Source organism: Pocillopora damicornis, chromosome 9 (genome assembly GCF_964200805.1).
Source record: "Pocillopora damicornis chromosome 9, jaPocDami1.2, whole genome shotgun sequence".
Lineage (NCBI taxonomy): Eukaryota > Metazoa > Cnidaria > Anthozoa > Scleractinia > Pocilloporidae > Pocillopora > Pocillopora damicornis.
In genome coordinates, this window is record NC_142678.1 from 17,312,874 (window position 1) to 17,328,456 (window position 15,583).

The 15,583-nt window shown below is 41.5% G+C and overlaps 1 protein-coding gene across 4 annotated transcripts in view; it reads left to right on the forward strand.

Moving 5' to 3' along the window:
* Positions 1-12,286, forward strand: part of LOC113672552 (uncharacterized) — a 36,580-nt gene extending 24,294 nt beyond the window's left edge. For all 4 annotated transcript variants that reach the window (XM_089181340.1, XM_027188852.2, XM_089181341.1 and 1 more), the window contains exons 25-41: positions 111-4,430; positions 4,591-4,704; positions 4,781-4,893; positions 5,084-5,210; positions 5,589-5,723; positions 5,930-6,048; positions 6,586-6,718; positions 6,870-7,035; positions 7,409-7,497; positions 7,642-7,689; positions 7,996-8,132; positions 8,617-8,809; positions 9,436-9,471; positions 9,565-9,645; positions 10,101-10,196; positions 10,844-10,930; positions 11,675-12,286. In XM_089181340.1, coding sequence (XP_089037466.1) covers positions 111-4,430; positions 4,591-4,704; positions 4,781-4,893; positions 5,084-5,210; positions 5,589-5,723; positions 5,930-6,048; positions 6,586-6,718; positions 6,870-7,035; positions 7,409-7,497; positions 7,642-7,689; positions 7,996-8,132; positions 8,617-8,809; positions 9,436-9,471; positions 9,565-9,645; positions 10,101-10,196; positions 10,844-10,930; positions 11,675-11,767 — 6,087 coding nt within the window. In that variant the 3' untranslated portion in view covers positions 11,768-12,286. The remainder of the gene's footprint in view (positions 1-110; positions 4,431-4,590; positions 4,705-4,780; positions 4,894-5,083; positions 5,211-5,588; positions 5,724-5,929; positions 6,049-6,585; positions 6,719-6,869; positions 7,036-7,408; positions 7,498-7,641; positions 7,690-7,995; positions 8,133-8,616; positions 8,810-9,435; positions 9,472-9,564; positions 9,646-10,100; positions 10,197-10,843; positions 10,931-11,674) is intronic.
* The last annotated feature ends 3,297 nt before the right edge of the window (positions 12,287-15,583 follow it).

A 15,583-nucleotide genomic window follows, 5' to 3' on the forward strand; every position in this document is an offset into this window, starting at 1 on the left:
CAGTGGTCAACATATATATATATATATATATATATATATATTTATTTATTTATTTATTTATTTATTTATTTATTTTTATTTATTGTTTTTTTTTTTTCATTTTTTTCCAGGGACCCGAACAGAAACCAAGGTCGAGGTCGAGGTCGAGGTCCAAAAGTAGGGACACACCTCAGCCATCCCCGATTGGACAGCAAAGCCCTGCCATTGATTGGCAGCCACCAAAGGGAAAACAGTCGAAACCACGACAGAGGAAATCTAAGAAGTCAGAACCGCAAGCCAATGATCCAGATCTTGAACGTCAACAGCAAGTGCTCCAGCAACAAATATACCAACAGATGGAACAGCGGCATCGGTTGATGCAGCAGAATCCAGGAGTTTTTGTTGAACAGGGTCAACAGCAAGGTGTACAACCTACAATGCCGTTACAACAACCTGGGCAACAGCCTCAAGTGCCTCTTCAGCAAAACATACTTGAACACCCAGGAATGTTAGCACAGCCATCCATTGATGGTGCCCATCCAATGCGATCTTTGCCACACACACCAGAGCTTTCGCAAGGGCCACGACCAGGACCTGATTCGCAAGTTGCTTTCCCACCTGGTACACCAGGACCTCAGATGCCCCTATCCTCCAGTGCTCAGGTTCCTCCAGGATATCCCCATACTACAGATCAAAATTCTTTTTCACAGAGGTTCCCAACGCCTGAGCATTATCTTCAGCAATTTGGTAAACACCCGATCCATCAAAGGCAACTAGAAGTTCGTTACGTTGCTGAAGCAAACAACCCCTTCAGTGATCAGTTTCAGGGGCTACAAAGCAAAGGCAGGGGCAGAGGGGGAGCAAAGAAAACACCTGGCACCAGAAAGCCCGGAAAACCTCGCAGCAAGAAGACAGCAGAAGTTGATGTTCTCCCAGAGGTGGATCTCCAACAACAGCAACAGACTTATTCTTCTTCATCAGAGCAAAATCCCCAGGGCTTGGGCCTCACTCTATCTCAGCAAGCGCAAGTTATAAAGCAGGAAATGCTGGAATCCGAAGGATCTGTTCCTCAAACGCCCGACGCTCAACAAAGTGCCGGATATACTGGCCCCACTGATGCTGATGCAGATGAAGGTCCTGATGGTAAAGATGAAGACCAAGGTCCTGCAGTGCAGGAGGTGAAAGAACAACCTACAGAGGAAGTATTTACAGGGCAATGTATCGAAATGAACTCTCTTTCAGCCAGCAGCGAGAGCAATAGTTGTAATGCGCCATCTGCAAGGAATGAAGAAAGTGATGCCAATATGTTGAACGAGAAGATGAATACTACAGACAGCGAAACTCCAGCTTCCGCACGAAACGATTCTAGTGAGTCTGCTGATAAGAATAAACAACCATGCAATGGGACTGGACTTGAAGCATTACAAAAACTTGAGTCAATGGTTGCAGACATGGCAACCGAGGAGGAAGCCTGTAAGGAACTGGAAAAGCAGAGTGAATTGGAACGGATCCATTTGCCTTTGGATGACGATGTCTATGATCCGGAAATGGACAGGATCTACGAAAGAGACTTCATGGAAGAAGAAACTCAGTTTGAGCAGTGTTTGTTATCTCCAATTAAAGCTGTGGACAATGGTTCTCAGGCGAATTCTGTAGCGTCTCTGGAGTGTCACGAAGAGAGCCTTATTTCACCTCTGCTTGAGGAAACGGAAAGACGAAAGGAACGTCAGACATTTTTCGCTGAATCTGCTTCCAGTGAACCAGCGGTTGGAGGCAACAAAATTACGGATTTGGGGAAACGTGCTGCAGGAAAAGAACATGAAGCAGAAGAAGTAGGGCTGACTCCTTCAGATTCAAGTAAACTAACTGCCTGTAATGTTACAAACACGAATGGAGACGAAAAGTTAGATCGTATCTCAAGTAATGCTCATCCAGCAGCCGATCAAGAAAAGGTTGTTGAAGAACCAAGGCACGATATGTTGCGCGAAACAACCAGTGCTGTCCAAGACACCCAACCACGGGAAACAGAACAAAATCCGACACCAAGCGAACAAGCGGGTGTCTCGCGTGTTGCTGATGTTAATAAATACGATGATTCGTTAACCAATCAAAGAATTGAGACAGCTGTCCCTGAATTAATTCCATCCACTTGCGAGACCATCGAAAGTGTCGCATCTCCAGTCAAGACTACTCATGCTGTTCCCTTGGTAAATGATGTGGCACCTGTCGTCACTAGTAATGGTGAGATACCTTTAGCTTCAGGCGGTGAGTATAGACCTGTGGCAGAGCAAATTAACTGCGCTGCCCCCGTGAACAGCCTAGAACCGTTACCCCAACAAATAGCAAATGTAGCGAGTGTTATTGGCCCTGAGGCTCTGCATGGAACAGTAGGACAGATACCCCAAGTTCTCGACCATTATCAGAGTAACCAACAACAGGGACATATCCCATCAAACCCTGCTCGTCCAGCGAATGGTGAGAAACCTGCAAAAACACCTAAGCCGTCGAGTCGGTCAAAGAATTCGCACTCCAGCGGAGAGGGCCCGGTAAAGAGGAGACCACAGCCGAAGGAAGATGACCCCATGAAGAAAAAGCTTCAGGAGCTGCGTAGGCAAGAATATGAGCGGAAGAAACGTGAGTACGAGGAGCAACAAAAGAAGAAACGTGAGCTCCAGAAAGAACTTCGTATCCAGAAACAGATGATAAGAGAGCAGAGGAAGAGGCAGAGGATATACATCAATGCTAACAGCCGCAACAAACAGAAGACGGACATCGAGAACAATGCTACCAACTCCTTGAAGATTTCCACTCCTAATAACGCACACAGGGATCTCAAACCAGCCACACCACTTTCCCTTTGTGAACCGAAGTTGCTTTTGACCCATGCTTTAACACATCCATATGGTAGCAGGGCTTTCAATGGGCAGTGTCTCCTGAAAGGAAATTTTGGATCTGCTAAAGTGGATGGCATGGTGGATTATTATGCACAGTTTCCATCATCTGACATGGACATTGTGGTGGGACATCCACCCACCCCACCCTCATCTCTTCCGCCATCACCAGGAATTCATCAACACCGGACAGATTCTAGTGGAAAACCTCTTGTTAATGGAGATGCTTCGCCCGAAGAACGCGATGGAGCCGAATTGCCTCATTTAAGCAAACCATCAGCAAGCAGCCGTGATAGTGAACATCAAGCCAAACGAGCTCGGTATACGGGCGCCTTAGAAACTAGTAAAGGTGGCGTCAGTGTTCCTCCGTCGATGCCCACTCCACCGCTCTCAGATTCAGCAGCAACCGTTAGCGATCGATTAGTTGAAATAATATCATCTGGAGGACATCTCCCCGGAGAGCACGCAGAAGCCAATGGTAAAGAGTCTCACAGTAGTTCTTCCTCGACCTCACCTGAACCAGTTCAATACATAGCGTCTTCATCTCCAGAGTCAGACGCGGTCAACAGAGTTCAGACCCCTCAGTTTTCAGCACTGGTGCATCGTGACAGCACCGACTCTCCAACATTCCCGGCAGTGGCAATCAAACGCGAGCAGGTGGAGCACTATCTTGATAACCGAGCTTCATGCGGTCAATCTTGTGGCAATTTTCCGGAAGGCAGTTTTGTGCAAACTACGTGTAAATTAGAAGCGCACCACTCGTCAAGGCTTGGGAATGATACTGACGATTTGGATAGTATAAATGTGACACTAACTCTGTCGCCTACATCTGAGCAAAGAGTCACAGAAACTGTAGCATCAGTAGCAGAATTGATAGGTTGTTCTCCACCCAGGCACTCGGACATTGTTATTGAGCCTGCAGGAAAAGGCTTTGCTACCAAAGGGTTTATGGCGACCAACTCATTGACAACTCCAGGTGGAGATAGTTTAAGTAATTCTATAGCTCCAAGGAGTCATACGTCATCTGACATTTACCAAAAACAGCCCTTTTCGTGTTCGCAGCTGAGCTTATCACCCAGCGAGGAAAAGCCCTCGCGCAAAAAACCCGAGGGTCCATATTGTAGGCATTGTGACGTTTTGATAATTGGTATTGGGGTAAAAAGAAAACCGGAAGAAGAGGGTGGAAAGACTACGGAAACAAATGAATTGAATAGGACACAACCTGATGCTGCAGACTATAAAATCTACGGAGTCAATGTCGAAGCTGGCGACTGTACAGGGGACATTTTCTGTTCGGAAGCTTGCTTAAAACAATATTTCGCGCATTTCGGATCCGCGTGTTCCTCGCCCACCCGGGAATGCAAACCAGACCTCATTGTTGGAGATCCTCCTTTAGAAGCGACTGTGACGTCAGTTGGTCAGCCAAGTATCGGAGCCGGGAATGTAACGACAGTGAGTGATGTGGAGACACGGGGGAGCCTCGTGGCTGATGGATTACCGCCGACATCTGTACGAAAAATACGCAGTCCCAGCTGGAAGGATGAAGACGAAGATGAAGAGGTAAGTTGAGTTGTGTACAAAATATTTTGAGCTGTTGCTTATTTATGTTACCATTTCGTTCCTGGAATATTGGAGTGGTCAAAGTATGTCCTTTGGGCAGGGTTGACTCTATCTTGGGCCCCACTTTTCGCGAGAATAATCTGGGCTGCTCTGTTTGCAGGCGAAGATTTCTAAGCGACAGCGTCGGTTGCGGTGGAAAAGATGGCAACAGAGCGAGGAAGCTAAAAGCGACAACAAACAACGGATAGAGTTGACACCAGAGGAATCAGCTGAGGTACGTAAAGGTATCATTGCCTTGGAACTCCGTTCTGTAACCGCCCCTTACAATCTGGGTTCTGGTTATTTTGTAGCTTCTGGAGAAACACAACGGATCACTGAAGCCCCCTGCCAATGCAGTGGATGACCTTAGGAGGTGCACTCTTTGCGGTGCGAAAGGAGACGGTGATAACAATGCATCAGCCCGGTAAGGATATTCTGCTGGCTTTTGACTTACATTCCATCCTCCATCCTTGGCCTGATTAGTAACTGGGGCTAAGAAACAACTGTATGGGAACAGATGTGTCGATTTTGGTTACAACGCGAAGCGAAACGTTATGGACGAGTGACGTGGTAGTTAAAGGTAACGATGATACTAATGAGTTTTACCTTTTCAGGCTGCTGAATCTGAATGTAGACGTGTGGGTCCATCTTAACTGTGCTCTCTGGTCCTTGGAAGTTTACGAAACGCTAAATGGCGCATTGATGAATGTCGAAGTGGCTGTGAAGCGAGGAACTGTTACGGTAAGTGTCGGGAGCTGCAGGGCAAAAGAAAATCAGAGGGACCAGTATCTAATTTCTCCTGACAACATCATCCCCGAATCACACATTCAGGTTACAAGAAAAAAGGATATGATCACCAACTGAGGAAGTTCTTGATTATGTAAGACGTTCTCCTAGTCAGCGTCTTAGGAAATGTATATAGGACATTATGGAGAAAAATATATACTGATGTTAGGTTTTAAAGGGTTAAAGGAGTTTTCTTGAAGATAACTTAACCTCCTTTATTCCGTTCTCCAAGTGGACAAATGCCAGGACTGATAAATTCAGGAATGGTTCATCACCAGAAATCAGTTTCGTTACTGAAGCCATAACTGCTAATACATTTCCTTTTTTAAACAGAATTGTGTAGTTTGCTACAAAAGAGGTGCTACAGTGTCGTGTAAGCAGAAGATTGGCCTGTCCAAGATCGGCTGCCCAAACAATTATCACTTCAGTTGTGCTATCTCTAAAGGTTGTTTGTTCCTAAAGGACAAGGTAGGCGTATGTTCTGTACTTAGAATGTCCAAGTAGGATTTTGCGAGTGGTTACAAAGTTCATTGATTTGTTGGTTCCACAGACTTTTAAATGACTTAAACAGTTGAAGGAGTCGGTTCTTACACGACATAGTGGTTAATTTAGCAAAAGATCCTCAACAGCTGCGTTAAATTGTGTCTTTATTTTGCTCATTTCCCTGTTGCCAGACCATGCTGTGTCATGAACATAGACCAGAAGCTGCATCGCTCGGAGACCATGTACTCACCACCTATGCCGTGTTTAGAAAAGTTTATGTGAACAGGGACGAGATTCAACAGATCGCCAGGTAAGCTCAATGAGGAGAATGTTTTCTAGCAAGTCAGATTTTTTAAGTTGAAGAATTACTGATGGGTCAAAATTTTGTTGCCGAAACTCGGCTGGTTGTTCGTAAAGTTAAGAAGCGTCTTTGAAGATTCTTTGTATTCATACTCTTCTTGAAAGAGTAGTTATCGTTCCAATACTTATAGGCACTTTTACTGTAAAAAATTGTCAACAGCAATCTCGGATTACATTGGTTTGATTTAACTAAGCTTTGTGATTGGTCCAGAAAACTTGCGCCTCGTTCTTAGCCTTTCCGTGGCCAAACTTCGTCGCTCACGTTTGTCCGCGGTTTAGGCAATTTTCGTATGTTCATGTCGAGTCACCAGAGGATTATTTTCTAGTTTCCTTTGCTCTGATCAGCTGTTGTAATTTCTTGTGGTTTTGTTTTACAAAACTTAATCTAAATACGCTGCCTGCTCCCCTCCCTTCCCCCTTTCCTCCCTCCTCCCTCCTCCCCCTCCAACCCTATTCGCCTTCTGACCTGCGTCCTTTTTCCTGTTAGTATGTTACGTCACAATCAAGAGACCAGCGACAAGCCACAGACATTACGCGTGGGAAGCTTGGTGGTGAAATCGTTGGGACAACTTTTGCCTCATCAGCTACAGTCGTTCCACACTAGAGACGCCGTGTATCCGGTAAGTGATATGTTATTTATCAGCATGCCCGTCGCCTTTCTTTTCTCTCTGTTTATTTAACTATTTTTAGTCCGATTCTTGTTTCAATTTAATTTGCGAACATTAGTCAGAGTGCTCTTCGCTCAATACTTACTCAGACTTGTTGTCTCAGGTTGGTTTCAAAACAATCCGTTTCTACTGGAGCATGCACTCTGTGAATCGCCGCTGTAAATATCACTGTGTGGTTGAAGACGCGGAAGGTTCGCCAAGTTTTACCATCAGGGTTGATGACGACGGACACAATGAGCAACCGGTGTTCAGAGGAAAAACACCCAGAGGTAAATTGGAAACCTTACACCACACCCTTTCACTCCCAAGATCTGATTGCTAATTCTCCCTTCAAGCTGCGACACATTTCCTTGATAATTAGTTGGGAGAACTGATTTGGTGTTAGATCAAGACAACAACTTCTACCTGATAAGTTTGAGTATTCTCATTTCCTGATGACTGGATAATGTATAGATGTTAAAATCGTAATCACTTCTGGAGTTAAAGGCTTAACAGGGTACCAAGTGGGCATAGTTTTTTTTTCCCTCTTAGCAAAAACATATCAATGATGAAACAGTATTTGCTGTTTTCTTAATTTCAAATATCTGGCGATCTGAAATATTGACATGAAAAGACCTTTTTTCCATTGTTTTTTCTAAACAGATGTGTGGCAGCAGATTCTTGTTCCTATTTTGAAAATGAGGAAAGAAGCTGGTTTAGTGAACTTGTTCCCTCAGTACATCACTGGCGAGGTGAGTTAAGAAGGGATTTATTATTGGGTAAAATCGTCATGTCTCTTGCTGTCCGATTTTGCTTGACTGTGGAACTCATGGAAACAAATTTGAGGTTCTTCTCTTATCTGTTACTCAAAACACTGACTTTCTCTCTCATTTTAGGATCTGTTTGGTTTGTCGGAGCAGTATGTTCTGCGGATCATCGAGTCGGTGAGGAGCTTAATTGTCTACCTGGTTTTTTTTCTTTCTTTTTTTTTTTTTTTTATTTTTTATTATTTTAATACGGAGCGTAAGGGACCAGACCCTGAGATGATTTAGTATCCAGTAGCATTTTCATGATCCTGTTATTGAGTATGGCTTTCAGTTGAAGGTAGCATTGGTTCGAATTGCAGTTGTTGTTTCTTTTTCTTTTTTTTTATGTATTCTGTTGGTCACAAGCGAGAGTCCCTGAACTGTCGGTATAGTACAGTTTTCACTGTTGTTAACCATGTTTTACTTTTATACACGTGTTTTTAGATGCCTGGTGTTGATCAAATGCAGGGATATAACATGCGTTATGGCCCGTCACCCATCATGGAGCTGCCGCTGGCGGTAAACCCCACGGGCAGTGCTAGATCCGAGCCCCTGCTGAAGTCGCACTTCAAGAGCGCAAGGTACAAGGACCTACCTCGGGACACCAAGAGGGTTCCTGCGGTTAAAACCTTAATTATTTTACTCTATGTCATGCCAGTATTTTCCCAAGAGCGCTTTTCGATCAAACCCAAACCAAATTAATCATAACGACCAATTTGAGGAAAGGAAAATGCTCTTAAGAGCTAATAAGAACTCAAAGTAGAAACAACTCAGCGGCCTTAAGCGCGGGAAAGCGCGGGAAATCGCGGGCGACTAAGTCGCGGGTGGTTTTAGTTTTGCATGTGATTGGTTGAGGATGTGGTGTGAATTTTTGTGGACCAATCACAGAGCGAATTGAAGCAAAACTGAAGCGATCCTAGATTTCTGAGATCACTTTAAACTTGTTCTTTCTGTGATACGTTAATAGCTGATCCCTGCGTCAGTTACCTCTGCGAGTTGGAGGCCTTACGATTCGAAGAAGAAAAGATATGTGTGTTGATATCTTATATATTTCTGTCGTTTCAGAGCACGTGCCCTTCGATCTGCCACAAGTTCTGGTTCAGCAGTGTCGCCCGCGGCCACTGTTGGTGGAGCAGGAAACTCAGAAGAGTCATCCGGATTGTACCTCAAACAGTTTGTCTACTCCAAGGCTACACAATACCGCAAGCTTAAAACAGAATGGAAAACCAATGTGTTCCTGGGAAGGTCGAATATTCAAGTAAGAAATATTCACCGACGATTCACTGTTGCGGTAAAAAAAAATATAAACATTGCAACGGTCCCATAGTCGTGAGCACGATATACGTTGGAACCTCTCTTTTATGATGTATCCACCTAACAGATATATCGTTTTCAAATAATAATTAAGATTAAGAACTAAATCTGTGAACCTCAGGCACACCACTTTCTCGTACATGCAACGTCTGCAAAATGCCCGTACAACACCTTTGTCACACCTTGCGAATACTTTCTGCTTGCTTTACACTATGTGTAATGGTCGAAAATAGACATCGCATTTACTATTTGAATCTAAGCAAGCCTATTTACCCTCCTTGTAAAAACTCCATGTGGAAGTTTGCTATAGTCAGACGCAACGTACAGGAGATTTAAACAGGTTTCTATTATTTAAGTTCGTGCAGTGCTGCCCACTAGTTTGTAAAAGGGTTGAAGAAGACCGCCAGAACGAAATTTACGGAATGGACAAAAATTATTTGAACTCCTGATGAATCTTAACATGCGAGCCTCTGTTATGATCGGTTCTAAGTGGTCCCTTTTGACGCGGTTGCACTTAAAATCTAACAATGACACACAGATAATTAGAGTTGGTGTTTTTTCCTATTTCAGGGCTTAGGGCTGTTTGCAAACAAGGACATGGAAGCGGTTAGTTAAATCTTTGTTTCCATTAGAGCTGATGACATAGCTATCTCTCGTACAAACTTTGATACTAATTACAGTGTTGTTTGTCTTCGACAGGGAAGCATGGTGATCGAATACATTGGTTCTATTATTCGAAACGAAGTCGCAAACAGAAGAGAGCAAATTTACGAAAAGCAGGTAAGGTTTTTCATTATTATGTGTACGACGGCTTTTGACGTCATCGTGTTGCACGTCACATCATCACCGAAGTGCTTCTAAACCCTTTACACCCTGAAATCGGTATGCAAATTCTCTCTACTGTTCTCTATACATTTCCTCAGGTGCTGACAAAAAGAATTTGTTTAGTAATCGAGGGCTTCTTTAGTGGATGATCATTCCTTTATCCATGTTTCCTTGATGTGCGATTCAGGGGTGAAACTGTAAGGAGATATTAGATGCTAGTCAGTCTCAGGAGTCAAAGATGAACACGTTTCCTAAGACTTTTTATCTGCTAACTTCTCTGAAGGGAAACCTCTATTTTTGAGACAGTTTTCTCTTTCCTAGTGTGTTTTCCAAGTATGTAACTTGAGGAATATGGGTTAAAGATCCTTGTGAACCAAAACTAAGCAGTTTGTCATCTCTATTTGTTGTAGAATCGTGGTGTGTATATGTTCAGAATAGACTCCGACGCAGTCATAGATGCCACGATGGCCGGCGGACCAGCACGTTACATCAACCACTCCTGTATGGTTAGTTACAAGTTTGTCTGAATTTTACAGATTTAATCATTTTAGATCACTAACGATCTTGCGGCGTCTCGACTCCCAGCAGTGTGAATCATTTTTTCGCTCCGCACCGAACCTTTTTGCGCACCTGTGAGAATGTGCTCTACAAACAAAACAACCAGTCACATTTTAACCTCGGTTGTGATTTGCTGTGGGTTCATTTTGGCCTTGGTCGTTTAGAACTCAGTTGAAGTGGCCTTTGTCGAATGAGCCCTGACATTATAGTTTGCTAAGGTAGCACATCTCTGAGAGGTATGATTCAGCCGAAAAGAAACGCGGATTATACTTGAATGCAAAAAGCTGCAACGGACAAAGATTTTTGGTCTTCAATGTGGATTAAACTACGCTTGATTTCTGGTTACCGGAAAAATCGCTCCAAGGCTCTTTTTTTACGTCATTTCTCCGGCTAGCGAGAGAAACACCAAACTGCACTCACTGTAAGATATTGTTGGAAAATGAGACAACGTCAAATTATGGCATAAATGTCCAAGATAGGTTTAACACATTCCTAATTCGAGGATCGGAAAATGATTAAACGCAAACTTCTTAAGTTGACTTGAAAGTGTTGAGTCAGCTTTTCTCATGGCAGTATTTTGTGTTTTTTCCCGTAGCCAAACTGTGTTGCTGAAGTTGTAACGTTTGAAAAGGAGCAAAAGATTATTATTATCTCCAACAGGAAGGTTGAAAAAGGAGAAGAGGTAATGTTGTAATCTCGTTGATGGTATATCTACTTTATACAAGGTTATTGTTCGAAGCTCTTCACTTGAGAGCAGCTGTTTTACATGTCCGGGTGTGTAGGTCGATGTTGAATTCACTATTTACCGTTAAACTTGAAAAAACTGACGAGAAAAAGCTTCTAGTCTAAGATGATTAATTTTTTTCCTTTTGGGTTTATTTGAAATTGTGAGCACTTTTGAGAAACTTTGAAAAATATCATTGATAGAAAAACGAAGATTAACTCGCCAAAAGATTTTATTTTTGAAAATGTATTAATTATGAAGAGTTTCACACGAGTTTGAGAAATATTGTGGTTAGTGTTTCAATATCGCTCTTGCTTTCCTTCAACATGTCATCGTGCTTTTGGAACTGAAAATATAAACAAATTGGGAAACGCCTTTAAATAAGTATAGCCTATTAAAGCTATCTTCAATGGTTACGCCGACTTTGACATCAATTTCCCTCAAGTACCTTACAAACTTAAGTATGTCACGTTTCCTTAGCGGTTTTTCGCTGTATTGAAACCGACGATAATGCTTCCTAGAATCATAAGTGAACTTTCGATAGCATTATGTACGGGCGATTTGAACCAAACAAAAATTTTTATACTTCGTACTTTTCCTTTAAAAATTTCATATTTAAAGGAGTTTCCCAGATGAATTGGATTCGTACCTCAGATGTTTCGTTGTGCGTGAAGTTTATTTACTCATCATTTTCTTTTGCAGCTCACGTATGACTACAAGTTCGACTTTGAAGATGAAGAAAACAAGATTCCATGCCTTTGCGGTGCCCCGAATTGCCGCAAATGGATGAACTAACGCGAAGACATTTTGTGTTTCAACCAGAAATTTATTTATCGTTATTTATTTAACGTGTTTCCCTTGACGGAATGTTCTACAGTTTTTGGCCGGTTCAAATCCTTTAATTTCTTACTCATTAAGACTGTGAGGAATATATATATATAAATATATACATCGATTGTACGCTGTATAATTAAGAAATAAAGTTTTAGTTCGCTTTTTTTTCTAACACAGGGAAGTCAAACCGCAAAAGTTAAAAATGTCTCAGAAATTAGTCCATTCAGTGAACTCATTAAAATTGCTTGCCTTTTTTCGTTTTTTTGTTTTTTTGGTTTTTTGGTTTCTTTCTTTTTTTTTGTTTGCCCTGAAGTGCAGCTTAATAATGACAATAATTATAGTCCCAAAATTGTTCAGAGTTTTTTAAAAATTTTTCACGCGCCGAATGCGTGAAACATGAAATGTAGTGTACATATTACGGTATTGCCTGAAGTGAAGTTTTATTGAAAATGAAGAATAAATAAAGACGCTTAGAAACAGCTTGATAGTGTTTTGAGACAGTGCATTTTTGACAAACTAGAATCATGGTTGGCTGTTGTGATTCCTCAAAACCCCTTTGTTAAAATATAGCACTAAAATTTTAATTAATTCTTGTGATTTTGAGATCGCTGACAATATCGGCGACATGAAGGGGATAATTGAGGGCGAGCGGCCTCGAAGGCACCTGAGAGAATAACAAACTTAAACCTAGCAACTGGAGGTTGTTTTTAATTTTGAGCTAAGAAAATGATAATAATTTATGAAAGGGCTGTTTGATACTTGTGTAAAGTGACCTGTGTAAAGTGATCTTTGTAAAGCCAGCATCACGCGAATGGTTACATTAGTTTGTTCCTCCTTAGTCGTCGGCACGTACTTGGCTGGATTAAAAAGCGGATTAGAATTTTCTTTCCGTTTTTGTGGCGCTCCGCATTATACTTTACGATTCCACAAATTTTCGTTTAGGATAAGAGCTTTTTCTCTTAATGGTGTGTTTTAAAACGTTCACGACACTAAGTTATTGGTTCTGCGTGGTTTTCGAGTACAACATTAATTGCCGCAGGCGGACCAAAGTACTCTTGCAACTTTGTGGTGATAATAAATTCCGTTTCGTGATAAGCTCCTCGTTAATTACTTTGCTAAATTGCAAATGGAACTAAACAAGCGCTCATCAAAGGAAAGGAAGTTTGAGAGAAATTCCGTGACAAAAAAAACATGGATTTTTCATAAAGCAATTTAATGGGACGTGATGTAAGAACTATGGGAAAGTTGCCCGCGAATCCTACGCAAAAGTTGACCGCCTATTTCCTCTCCGTAGACCTTCGTGTCAGGGAGCAGGTGTTCCTATTTGAAGAAGAGCGATATTTGACAAACTTAAATTTTGTGGCGCCCCGTTGACGAGGGAGCATGTTGTTGTTTAGGACAAGATGTCGCCATGCATTCATTCCTATTATCTCTGACAAGTCACAGAAAGAGGAGCAAAGATTTGCAGGAAAAGTCAGGGAATGTAATTAGTGCTGTCGTGTCTCTAACGGATGTTACTCGCTAAAATATTGAGGGAGCACTGACCACTTCGCCATGAAATCAATGATTGGTCTGTGATGTTATTTTGCAGCATTCTCTGACATTTTCACAAAAACTTCCGACAAGGATGATACTAGTTCACTTTGCCATAAAAGGTTCAAAAGCCATTTTCAATCAAAAGGACTATTTTCTGGTTCGCGCTGCAAAGAGAATATTTGAATTTCATTAAATTCTTTAAACTTTTACAAAACGTGTTTATCGCCTGATCGCATAAAAGTTTTATTCGAGCATTTGAATCTTTTTGTCTTTACAATTATGTCACCTGCTCAAGGTCGGAGAAAAATTTAGGAAAGTCATTGCTGTTTTCGTTACTGACACCTAATGGACTCGAAGAATATTTGCTAATTAATTATTTTGATGAATTGGTGTTTTATTTTCAAAATAAGTTTTTTAAAATAAGCAAAGTCCAAAAAAAAATCTTCCCATAATATATATATCATTAGTATGCCCCGTGAGATTTGATTTTGTTGATGAAGTCGTTACATTCAGAGGATGTTACAAGAGTTCGTTTTTGTTCATTTGCCTTTCGTTTTTTAGAAAATGGCATTGATTTTAACCAGTTTTAAGAGGTATTCTGGAAAGTGAAAAGCAGTCTTGTAATTGAAGTATCTCTGAGTTACAATAGAGAGCATATCATGCAGGGATGTGGGTGATGCTGCACGCTGAGCAGAACAAACTGTTATTCTTGTGAAATAGTTTCCTATGCTGTTGGTGGTCATGAAGCACTAGTGGTTTTTTGTATTTTGTTGTTGTTGCAGGGACTGGAGAATTCGGAAAATCGGATCGTTAAATTTGCCTCCTCTTTGTTTTCGCTAATTTTCATTCGAAAGCAAATTGTTATAATTTGCAAATTCAAAGAAATTTGAAATTTTGCTTTTTCTAGTGCAATTGTTTATTCTCACTATTGCATCTTGAATAATGAAAGCAAAAAAAAAGGAAAAACTTGCCAAGATGCAAGAGTAGAAATAACATGTCGAATTCCACACAATTGAAACTCAAACTCAAGTTAGCATACTTAAATCAATTTTTTCCCTTTTTCCAGTATAAGTAATCAACGATGTGTTTATATTGAGTCATCATGGGTCTTCAAATGCATTTGTTGTACTACTTGTAAAGCAACATTTGGGCCGCATTCCAGGGCTTTTCATCTTCCAAGGTCCAGTTACGCAACACCGGAAATGTTCCCTTCCGGTGTACGTGGTACAAGCAAAACAATACCATCAAGGTAGACGACTTGTCGAGTTTATGGCTAGAAGCATACAGAAAAAGAATGGGCGCTGATATTAAGCACGCCTGTAAAGCTCCGCCATATTCACTTCCCCAATAAATTATTTTGTCCCAAACAACTTTGTGGATTTAGATACTTGCTGATTTGCCGAGTGGGCGCCTCCCTTACGCAAACAAAGGCCCAGCGTGCTAGCTAATAATGCATTTTACGGGGTTCAATCTGTGTTTTCCTTTTTTTTTAAGTGTTGTTGGTTGCAGCTTCGCAAGCGCAAGCCGCGGAGCTGTGCAGACATATTCTTCCAAGTCCCCTACCGAGCGAGACGAAAACATGGCCGAAAAGTAGACATACTCAAATTCCAGACAGACAAACAAGACGGCTAGACGTTAGGAGTCGGAACAGTCATTGAACCACCCAAAAACGCGATTAAAGAACACAAATTTGACTTAGAGTAATTTTCAGTCGGCGATTGAAAACGTCGCGAACGTGCTTACACCACAGTTCGCGTGACAGGCTTAAATTTATTATCTTCATACCTGAAAAAAAACTTTCAATGAGCACGAAATGTTTTCTTTTGGCCCCGAAGAATTATTGCGTGTAAAAATACCGCGTAATTTAACACATGCAGGTGAAACAAATATAGAGAGACAGATAGGCCAGTTTGATTTTCGTTTCGTAGATAAGAATTTAGCTCTGGGACAAATAAATTTATATTTCTTCAAGAGTCACCTTGAGGATTTAGGCGACACATTGGTGAACTGATGAATGGGGAAAAATTCACTTTCCTGTATAGAGACAGAGGAGCCGATATTGCACTGAAATTCAAAAGAATTATTTCTTTTCCTGTAATTCCTAGTTAATTTATATTGCTTCAGCTCTCACCAAGAGCACCGTAATTGTTATTCCAATAATCTTCCAGCTTACGTTGATTAAATGGACAAAGAGAGAAAGCGTGGGCGACTGAACAAATTATCCTAAATACTACCATGACA